Source organism: Hipposideros armiger, unplaced genomic scaffold, assembly GCF_001890085.2.
Source record: "Hipposideros armiger isolate ML-2016 unplaced genomic scaffold, ASM189008v1 scaffold_1045, whole genome shotgun sequence".
NCBI lineage: Eukaryota > Metazoa > Chordata > Mammalia > Chiroptera > Hipposideridae > Hipposideros > Hipposideros armiger.
Window position 1 is genome coordinate 1 of NW_017732395.1, and position 11,250 is coordinate 11,250.

The window sequence follows — 11,250 nt, forward strand, 5'->3', positions numbered from 1 at the left end:
AGGACGTTGCTTCACTGGCCCAAGTTGGCACCATCATTGTGCTCTTCCCGGGCGAGGCAGATCAGTCACTGGCTTCTGGACGGCCGCTCACAGCGGCTGCTGGCTAGTCATGCTGGCTGCTGGCTACACACGGTAGCCCATGGCAACCCACTGCAGCAGGGGCTGCAGCCTAAGCAGTAGTCAGTGACTCTCCGCAGCTCAGCTCCAGGTTGAGCTGTTGTTCAGCATCTTAGCTGTAGAGGGCAGTATCACTGGCCCTCATATGTGGGATCTGAACGTGGGCCCTCTGGCGTCCCAAGCCAGCTCTTAACCAACGTGCCACTCAGCGGGCCCTTCATTCCTTTTTGTGACCCAGTAATATTCCCTGTTGTGGATATACCACTTTCTGTTTATCCATTCACGTGCTAACAGATATTTGGGTTGTTTCCCAAATAGCCACCATTTGGTCCCTCTCCTGCTCAAACATCTCCCATGGTTCCCCATTGCCCGCAGGATAAACACCATATTGGGCTCTGGGAGAACCTGAGATCAGAGTGCGGGTGCCCCGTGGTCAGCAGGAGCGGCAGTCAGGGTCTAGGGCTCAGAAACACCAGACTCTGCTTCCACCAAGCCACGCCCAGTCCCTAGGCTCCCTGCAGGCCTAAGCGCCCACTGCTGGCTCTGGGGGATGCTGGGACAGAAGTGACGGCACAGTTTCTTTTTCCTGGGAACCTGCAAAGGGAGATATTTGGTTCAGGGTGGATCTAAAGCCAGGTGGTGGGAGGGTCACTGAGAGCCCATGTTCAGCGGCTCCACCCGCAGCCAAAGTCCGCCCTCCGCGCGCAGAATCAGCTCCGGCTTCCGACGTGGTTCGGCCTCATCCGGCAGGACGCGGAAGCGCAGCAGCGTCAGCGCCAGCACCGCCTTCATCTCGGTCATGGCGAAGGTCTGCCCAATGCAGTTCCTGCGGGCATGAGGGAGTAGGGGCTCAGGTCGCGCCAGGGACCTGACCCGGGACCCCCATCCCAGCCCGTAGGGATAGAGAAGGGGGCTAATTGTGCCTGGCACCTCCCTGTGGGCTGGCAATATTCCCTGAGCCCCACCACCCACACCCCATCCGGGCCTCAGACACCTGCTGGCCTCACCTGGGCCCCGCCGAGAAGGGAATAAAAGCCAGAGGTGACCTCTTCTGGGAGGTTTCTGGGTCGAAGCGGAAGGGGTTGTATACCTGGGAGTGGAAAGAGGCAGGGCTGCTGGGTGGGCTTTCTCAGGACACCCAGACACCCCCAGAAAACATATGGATACAGTGGAGGAGGAGTGTCTGATTTTTCCGGTCAGGACCCTGCCCCTTCACCAGGGCCTGGGAGCGGGGAGGGAGGGTCAGCACCTCGGGTTCTGGCCAGACAGACGGGTTGTGATGAACCCCAAAGATGCTGATGACACAGATGTTCCCTATGGAAGAGTAGAGGGTGGTCAGGATGAGGTCTCTGCTGATGGGACCATCACCCTCCTCCCCTTGCCATTGCCAGCACCTTTGGGGATGACCCGGCCATCAGGAAGCAACATGTCCTGGGTACAGCAGCGGGAGATGACCGTGACTGGGGGATGCAACCGCAGACTCTCCTTGATGCACATAGTCAGAAAGGGCAACTGGGCCAGGTCATCCCTAAGGAACACCCCAACAATTATCCAGGGAGCAAAAAGAGACACCCCCAGTCCTCCTTCTGCCCCACCTCGCACTGACCCTCACGCCTATAACAAAATTAATTCCAGAGGGATTTTTTTTAATTAAGCATTAGAAAGTCAAAAATCATAAGTCACTAGAAGAAAATGTAAGCTGGTATCTTTAGAAGTATTTCTGAGCAAAACACAACACTCACAGGGTATCCATAAAAGCGTTAATACATTTGCATAAAACAGTTTTTGGGCCGGCTGAGTGGCTCAGTTGGTTAGAAGCTCGCTCAAGAGTTTGAGCTCTGAGCAACAGCGGTTCATTGCCCAGCCCGAGCTGAGTTGCCAAAAGGTGGCAGGATGGCTCAGCTAAAAAAAAAAAAAAAAAGAAAAAAGAAATAGAGAATCTCTATTAATGAACAGAGCATCAGCCAACCTCAGGCCTATAGTCGGCATCTGCAGTTTAACAAGCTCCCCAGAAGTCTGCATGCACGTTAGAGTCTGAGAAGCCCTAATCATGTGATTTCCTACCCCTGCCCCCCAAGGTCATACAGTTCATGGGTGTCCATCCAGGTCTTTCCCTTGACCTAGCTACCGTTTTCCCTTACTACCCNTAATCAATATATTCAATGCAATCTAATAAAAATCTAGTTGTTGTGGTTCTTTTTTTGGAACTTGTTTATCTTATTTTAAAGAATTGAAGCTCATCAAGAACTAAGTCAATTTAAAAAAGAAAAAAAAATCAAAGAAAGAGAACTCAATCTGCCAGATATTAAGACCTATTACAAAAGTATAGTAATGAAAAAAATAGTGTGGTACTGTTGCGAGAACAGGAAAACAGACCCATGGTACAGAATAGAGTGCTTGGAGACCACACGTGAATAAGTGAAAATTTAGCATCCCCCTGGCCAGGAGTACTGTCTGCTACCCACACCCAGTGTGGTGAATTCATTTTTGCGGTTTCACTACCCAGTCTCACCTCCCTCTCTCAGCTCCAGCCTTGCCCAGGAAGGACTCAGATGGGACTGGACACTGAGTTGAGAAAGGGCAGACAGTGTGTATGTGTTTACTAAATGAAGAGATGGGTGATTATTTTTACCCCCAACGATCTATTGGGACTCCCTGGAATAGACTATTAGATGGGAATTAGAGAAAAAAAGCAAAAATTACAGGGAGTGAGGGTCTTTGGAAAAAAAATTGCAACTTCAGGCAGAAATGAAACAGAGGAGAGGAGAAGTTCATTTACTGAACACAGGCTGGATGGCATCTGTTCTACACACATTGTCACAATTCTCCAAGCAGCCCTATGGGGGAGATACACATGGACACACACACACACACACACACGCACACACACACACACACACACACACACACTTAATTTACAGAGGAAAAAGCTGGTATTCAAAAAACAAAATGGATTTTACTAAAGTCACATAGCAAGTTAGTGGAGCAATAAATGTGAACACTCAGATCTTTCTGTCCCAAAAGCCTGTAACATTTCCCCTGCTATCCAGGCTGGGTACCGAACCCTCCATCTGCGCTCTGCTCTCATTCCCACTAAATAAGAGGACAGGATGACAGAATCAACAGAAAGGTCTTCCTCCGTCATCTCCACATTGGGAGCAGAGCCAGTGAGAGGAGCTCAGGGAGAGGCCATGAGAACGTTCACTCACCATTCAATCTCTGGAGGCTCACGGTCCCTCAGGAGCTCTTGCACCTCCTGCCGGCAGCGCTCCTGGTATTCTGGGTGTTTTGCAAGGTTGTGTAGGACCCAGGAGAGGCCGCTGGCCGTGGTGTCATGGCCTGAAAGGGAGCCAGACAGGATTGGGTCTCTGGGCTGCTTCAGCACCAGATGGTGGACAGCGCCCTTACATTAAGGGCCTCAGGGAAGGTGGGGAGGATGGAGCAATTGGGTGGTCCAGAGCTCAGCAGCCAAGTTCCTGGGATAGAAAGGCTGCACCCCCTCTGAAGTCTCACACTGGGACCCTCACCCTCAAACATAAAGGTGTCAGCTTCAGCTCGAATGTCCTCATCTGACAATTCCTTCCCATCTTCATCCTTGGGAAAGGGCAAGAGACACCTCGAATCACACCAACTCTGAGGGTGCCTATGTCTAAGCTGAAACAGTCCCTGAAACTCCATGATTCAAGCAGAATCCTTCCCTCCTCATCTCCAGAGCTCACCGCACACACCTCCTCCCTGGCCCTCTGCCTCTTGTTTACTCCTTCCAGGCCGCATTCTACATAATCATGTCTACAGCTTATCACTGACCCATTCTTCCCTTCTTCAAGCACCCTCCATGGTTCCCCAGTGCCCTCTGCATCATGTCCAAGATCTTCAACCTGACATTTGAAATCAAGGTCCCTTCTACCTCTTGAATTCAGATCCACGAGAAGCCCACCTTGCTCATCAGGAGCACATCAATGAAGTCCAACATCTTGGTCTTAGCTTTGGCCTTGAGGAAGTCATCAACACCCTGATCAGAGAGGGTGCGGCGCCGCTCCTGGATGACGGCATCTGTGAAGTCATGCACCAGGCGGCAGGCCCGGCGGAAGCGCCACCCATCAGGGGTGAGGTAGTACAGGAAATCCAAGTGCAGGAAGATCTGCTGAGCCCGTTTGGTCACGAGGGCACTGAGCTCCAAAATGGCAGCAATATATTCACTAGGATTCCTGTAGGGCCAGGCCAGGGAGAGAAAACAGCTCCTTAACATGCATGAAACTCTGGGAGGCCCTCCCAGCCAGAACTGAGGACCAAGTTCCATCTGGAAAAGTGTGCCTTCCAAACATGCTCTCATCTCTATGAGCTGCTTCATGTCCTAGACTCCAGGACAGAGTTTAGGAATCATACTCATCTTCTCTCTCTCCTATGCAGTATCTGGCCCTGCCCATTCTTCCATGATTTCTCTCAAATCTGCCCCATTTTCTCCACCGAGCTCAGCGCTTCTTCTCTCTGTGGTCTCCTTGCATACTGTATCTATACAACAGTCGGTCACCTCTAGTCAGATGTCCAAGCTCAGCTTTTACCACAATGCTCATCTGCTCAAACATCTTCCATAGCTCTCTGGAAACCTCAGGATAAAGTTCATACCCCCTTTTCCTGGCTTTTGAATGTCCTTAAGATCCAGCCCCTGCTAAGCCCTCCAACCTCATTTCCAAGATGTCTCCTCACTATTGTACACTCGGCTCATCCTAGCCTCCTGGCATTTATCAAACATTGCTACCCACCTGAAAAGATTACTCCTTCTCTTTCCCCTTCCTTGTCCTTCAGTGTCCATCTCTGACCCACCTCCTCCAGGAAGGCACTTCTCATTGCCCTGGTCAGTCCTCCCTCCATCTTCTCCCTTGGGTCTATGGGTCATGTTCACAGGCTCTGGGCAGAGACTCACTCCTGACAGTTGCTGTCAAAACTGAAGACGCATTTCTGCAGACTGTCCAGGGTCATGAGGCTGATGTGTTCAAACATGTCCACACGGGCACTGCCCTTTGAGGCCAGGTGCTGCCACTTGGCCTGGACAGAGAATGGAGCAGAGATGAGGCTAGGACCTGCCTTCTTAGAGCCTCCCCGCAACACCAACCACCTGGATGGACTCTCCAAAACCCAGCCTCTTGGTTCGCTGCCCCAGGCACCCATCCCCAAGGAGGACCATGTTTAAGTGGGAGTATAAGCTGTTACTCTTAGGACATGAAGACCCCATGGCTTGGAGTCAGAAGATCTGGGTTCAAGATCCAGCTCTGTCTATTATGCTCTGTGTGTCCTTGGTCAACTCATTGCCCTCCTCTGGCTCAACCTGTCAAATCTTCAGTACCAGTTAAGATGGCCTGCTTTGGTGTCAGACAAACCATGGTAGAAGCTCTCATCCACCACTCAGAGCTAACTTGCTAGCTACGTGAACTTGGGCTAGCTCCCTAACCTCCCTGGCCTTCTGTTTCATAATCTGTAAAGTGGCAATAATAATCATCTCTCCCTGACAGCATTGTTAAAATTAAGTTAGAAAACATACGCCATAGAATTGACATATCATTTCTGCTATACAGTAAATGTTAAGTAAGTGTTAATTATCATCATCTTCTTCATCATTATCATAGTGGTAGGTGACTGCAAAAATATCCCCATTTCTTTGTCTTTCCCTATATCCTCATCCTTTGCACAATGAGACCTTGCAGCTCTTTCATTCAGAGGTAGAACCTCTTTCTCCACCTCTTGAATCTGAGCTAGCTGTAGGGCTTGCTTCAGCCAATAGGAGAGGATGGAAAGGATGGTGTGCTAATTTTGAAACTAGGCTTCAAGAGCTACTTCACGTTTTTGCTCATTCTCCTGGGATGTAGTCTCCACCAAGCGAGTGAGCCCAGGTTAGCTAACTAGAAAGACAAACACAGGCATCCAGTTGTCCCACCAAGGCCATCGTAGATGAGCTGGCTGAACCCCAAACATGTGACAGAGCTAAGCCTGGACCAGCAGAGCGGTCTATGGAACCCAGCCATGACCATAAACATTGAGTGATTCTAGCCAAGACAAGAACTACTCGACTGATCCATCATCTTATGAGGAATAACAGACACTAATTTTTTTCAAGCCCATGAGTTTTAAGGTGGTGTGTTATGCAGAAAGAGCCACTATTCAATCTTCATCATTACCATCTTGAATCTAGAGGGCTTCAGTGAGCAGACTAGAAACTAAAGCCTTCTGAGCACTTACTAGTGCTAGGAACATGATTCCATTACAACATCTTGACCACCCTTTAAAAGGGATTATTATCTCAATTTTACAGATAAGGAAACTGAGGCTTGGCAATGAAAAGCAGTGGCCCCAAAGCCATTCAGCAGAACAAGGACTCTCCGAATGATATGTGTCTGAGGCCACTCCCCCTTTCTTAAGGCTCCAGCTGGGACTCTGGGTTCAAGGAACTCACATGCATGATATCTGCGCTCTTGTTGAAAATCTTCATATAAGGCTTTAAGATTTCAAAGTGGAAGGCAGGCGTCAGCAGGTGGCGGTGGTGCCTCCACTTGTCACCAGCACTCAGCAGGAGCCCATCCCCTAGTAGAGGCAGCCACAGGGGAGTAGGCAAAGTCAGCACCTTCCCCTGGCCCCCAGAGCTTTTCCCCAACCCCCTTCACCCATAGTTACTCACCCAGCCAGGGCTTCATGAAGTTGTAGAAAATCATATCCTTGGGCGCGATGGTAGCTGACGTGAATGAGAATCATCAGGGGCCATGGAGAGGGGAAGAGGAGGGACATTTGGTGGGGAGAGAAGACTCCGAGACAGGGGTCTAAATTCCCCCTCCAACTCAGCATAGCAGGAATGGGAAAAGGGCAGAGGAAACAAGGAGGAGGGGTGAGGTGAGGGAGGACCAGACCAGGCTGAGGCACAGACAAGAGCAAAGGCAGAGCCCACAGACATACCCCTACATGCTTAGATGCAGCCCAACATGGAATAACAAGCTCAGCACATCTTGACATCGCTTCTACATGGTCCAGCATGCTGTACACACCCAAACATAGCCCAGCACTCTACAAAACACCTTTACAGGGGTTTACAACATCCTGTCTGTCCCAGCACTCTGTGACATCTCCTGGGACATCTGACATGGCCCCAACATGTGTCAACATGTTCTGACATGGCTCCAACATGTATGACACTCCCTGACATGAGGCAGCATGCTCTGACATGGAACCAAAGACATTCTGACATGACCTCAGTGTGTCCCACAGACGGGCCCCAGACAGAACTTAAATATGGTCCCATTAATGTCCTAAACATGGCTCAGTTGTGACCCAGACTTCCTCAGTATTCTCCTGCATCCTACACTCAGCATAGTTCTTAGCTCCTCTATCCTTAAAGAGACCAGAGGCTGCTGTCCCCCACTCCCAGATGCTGAGCTTCGCCCACCATGAAGAGCTGCCACTGTTCCCTCTAGACCAGCCCCCCAGGACCAACTAGACACAGTTAACCACAGTTCCCCCTACAATACTCTGGCCATCTTCCCACCCCACATCACCTTCTAGCTTAGGGTCCCTCCCATCAGAGGCAGCTAAGGACATACAGAACTAAGGGGGAAGCTTCAGCATGCTCTGTGGCCTTGAGAACTCGCTATGCCTCTCTGAGCTTCAGTTTCCTCACTCAGGAAATACCCACCTCACAAGGATGCTGGTGGATGGACATCTAGCATCTGCCTGTCCAGTGTCTGACCCCTTCTCATGGAACCAGCACCCCATTCTTCCTCCACTCTCAATCCAAGTAGTTAGGATTCTTCTATTCCAGAGCTAAGCATATGACCTTAGCCTTGGCAATCAAGTTGCAGTGATTAGATGAGGAATTGGTCCCTGTGAACCTGGCCAGGTCACTGTAAGGAATTTTGCAATTTTCCCTAGTCTGTGGGGAATTCGCTCACTTTTCTGTGGGGGTTGAGCTCTGGGACACATCTTTACCAACACGAGAGTGAATTCAGCAAGAGGAACACTGAACTACTAGATGAAGGTAGATTTCTAATGGCATTGTTTGAAGACCTGGATCCAGCCATGCCTGAAGGCAGACCTCCCTGAGCTTTCCAGTCAATAGATTCTCTTTCTTTACATAGAGCAACAGTGTTGAATTCCCATCACTCAAAACTGAAAGACTTTGGCAATAAGAACGAGCCAGGGACCTTCCCAGAGTCATCCAGCAGGTTAGCGTCACAGCCATGGTCTTTGTCAACATTTCCCATTCCCCTGCTCAACCTGGTCTGTCCAGGGGTGGAAAGGGCTGAGGTGAGGGGCAGTATAGAGGCTGGAGTTGAGGGGTCCTGGGAGACATACCTGGGGCCTGGAGCACTGGGGCAACAAACTTAGGGTGGACGAGTCGCACGACAGGGTAGAAGGGCCCAATCCACCAGACATGGACATCGCGGAAGTAGTGGCTCAGTTTCTCCAACAGACGTAAACCCTCCTCATCGATTGTCACCTGGGAATTGGTGGGGATGAGGCCACGCCTGGCAGGGGGCCTCAGGAGCTACAACTGTCACTGTACCCCCCAACCCACCACATCCCACTCACCTCCTTCACCCCTTCTGCCTATAGTATTGGCCTACATTTGTCTCCACTTCACTGAGTCAGCTTCTCTCTGTTGGCCTTTGTTTGCCTTTTTCTGTGTCTATCTACCTATGTGCCTTTCCCTGTCCCCTCACTCTCTTCATCTCTCTGTTTCTTTAGATAATAGATTAATAGATTAGATAGATGAATAGATAGATAGATAGATGATAGATAGATGATAGATAGATAGATAAGAGATGGATGGAGAGGAATAGCCTGCTCAAAGCCCTGGAGCAGAGAGCCAGCATTTGGCCATGAGCAACAAGGAGTTCAGTGCAGCCAGAGTGAAATAGGTGAGGGTCAGAGAAAAGGTGGAGAGGAAAGCAGCTGTAGCAGGGCCTCAAGACTGCGTAGAGGTAGAGGATTGATTCTGAGGGTCCTGGGGAGCCATTAAGTTTGTGGAGATGAGGAAAAACAGATGGGGAGTTGGAGAGATGGACAGAGAAATAGGAGCAGAGAAAGAGATACAGAGAAAGAGTGAGGGAGCGACAGAGAGAAGGACACATAGGAAGACAGATAAAGGAAGGAGAAGAAATGAATACATACACAGGTACACATACTTCTATCTCATATGTATGTATGGATGTATGCATTCATCCATCCATTATCTATCTATCATTTATCCATCCATCATCTAATCATCTATTCATCCATCCATCCAACTTTTATCTATCCATCATCTCTCACAGCCTATCTATCTATCTCTCCTAAACCTATGAACATGCCCATCAATTGTGCCACTTGCAAATGAGAAACTGAAGCCACATCCCCCAAAAGGGGAAGGAGAACAAGTCGCCTCCTGGCCAGGGAGCCTCTCTAGTCCCTTGGGATACCCCATCAGAGCCTGACAGATACCCCCAGGTGCTCCAGGCAGGTAAAATAAGCCATTTTCACTTTGTGACCCGCTCCCTGCTCTCCGAAGACCCCGAGGCATTGAATGAGATTGCTCCAGAGTGAGAGAGAGTAACTCAGCTGAGGTCACAAAGCACGAGGGACTGAAGAAGGGAAGCGTGACCAAGGCCAGCCCCCATGGCCAAGCCCTCAAAGGGGAAGGCAGAGCTACTGTAACTTTATAATATTCCTGCTGCCCCCAGGGCTCACTGAGACTATTCCAGGACCCAGACTCTCAGGCAATCTTCAGCTTTCAGGATGAGCTTGGAAGGTGGTGATGGAGCTCAAACAGGCAAAGGTTTTCCAAAGGGCCATGTACGGAAGCTCCATTGGCAAGAGACTTCAGCCCATGTGCAAAGGATGGAATTAAAGTTAAATGCATTCAAGGAAGTGGGGTCAGAAGGAAGCTGTTGAAGTGGAATATAGAAGGGACTGGACATCCCAGCAGGGTCTAAGATGGGAGAAGAAGAAAGAAGCTGGAAGGAAGAGGGGGTTCTGGTCAGAGGATCCAACATTCAGATCAATAGCTTTGGCGGTAGCACCTTCACAGGTGACGACAGAGTCCAAAGTGTGATTGTGGCAAAGGGGTGGGCACAGCATAAACAAAGGGCCTCTGGGCATGGGGCTAGGATTGGGGGGCCAGGAGACCCCTCCCACAAAGTTTGACCATGGGGGCAGAGTGATTCCTTCTGAATGAGAAGTAATCAACTTTTACATAAGTTGGACAATGAGGCCCATTAATATGTCTGGGGGATGGAAGGCAAGACAAGAAAAGGGAGGTGCCTGAGAAAGGGGAGGAGAAGGAAAGACTGTTCACACCTCTCCTCGGGCCCAGCTGTGCCCCTGTGAGGGGAAGGGATGACAGAGGTCATAGGTAATTCCTTTGAGGATGAAGAGGCACAGAAAGGAGCAGACACTGGCCTGAGGCCAACAGAGATGGGCCAGGCAGAGAGCGGACCCCGAGGAGGTCTCAAATCCAGTAATGGAGAATGAGAAGACACCAGGGGACCTGGCTCTGTGCAACCCACCCTGTGAGCCCCTCAGAGGAGCACTGATGGGGCCACGACAGGCAGGACATGACCCAAAGCAGGCTCTGGGTAAGGAAGGGTAAGAACAAGAAAGGCATTGGGTCATGGAGTGCACAGACGAGAGGAACGGGCTTGGTAGGGGAGTGAGGAAAGGGCTCTCTCGCTTCTCTGCTGCCCTAGATTCCAGCCCAATCCCTGAGCCCCATTTCCTAACCCTTTGGGAAGTCCATTCACCCTGGTACCCCAGACTTGTCCTGCTGCCCACACTCACCAGGCCCAGGTGACCCCAAAACCAGTTCCGCTTTAGGGGCTGCGGGAAGCATCGGAGGCGGCAACAGTTGTCATAGAAGGTGTAGGCCCAGGCCAGGAAGCGGGCCAGGAGCCAGGAGGCCCCCACCAGTAGCAGGAGCTGCCACGGGGAGGCTGCCAGTGGCCCCAGGCCCAGCCAGGACAGGCTCAGCTGCAGCATTCTGCAGGGCACACAGAGGGTGAGCTCCTGGGCCAAGGACAGGGCGGTAACAGTGAGCTCAGAGAGGGAGACAGCTTACAGCTAGAGGGAGAGGGTCAAGGGTGTGAGGGACAGGAAGGGGCCGGGATGGAGGGATGG

General features: G+C 50.8%; 1 protein-coding gene across 2 annotated transcripts in view; it reads right to left on the bottom strand.

The window, feature by feature from the left end:
* Nucleotides 1–430: 430 nt before the first annotated feature.
* Nucleotides 431–11,250, bottom strand: part of LOC109376058 (docosahexaenoic acid omega-hydroxylase CYP4F3-like) — an 11,256-nt gene continuing 436 nt past the window's right edge. For both annotated transcript variants that reach the window (XM_019631729.1, XM_019631728.1), the window contains exons 2-13: nt 10,915–11,113; nt 8,452–8,596; nt 6,788–6,841; nt 6,566–6,693; nt 5,042–5,163; nt 4,055–4,325; nt 3,645–3,711; nt 3,327–3,456; nt 1,512–1,645; nt 1,367–1,431; nt 1,125–1,207; nt 431–943 (exon numbers count right to left, since the gene is read on the bottom strand). In XM_019631729.1, the coding sequence (XP_019487274.1) occupies nt 766–943; nt 1,125–1,207; nt 1,367–1,431; nt 1,512–1,645; nt 3,327–3,456; nt 3,645–3,711; nt 4,055–4,325; nt 5,042–5,163; nt 6,566–6,693; nt 6,788–6,841; nt 8,452–8,596; nt 10,915–11,112 (1,575 nt within the window). In that variant the 5' untranslated portion in view covers nt 11,113 and the 3' untranslated portion in view covers nt 431–765. The remainder of the gene's footprint in view (nt 944–1,124; nt 1,208–1,366; nt 1,432–1,511; nt 1,646–3,326; nt 3,457–3,644; nt 3,712–4,054; nt 4,326–5,041; nt 5,164–6,565; nt 6,694–6,787; nt 6,842–8,451; nt 8,597–10,914; nt 11,114–11,250) is intronic.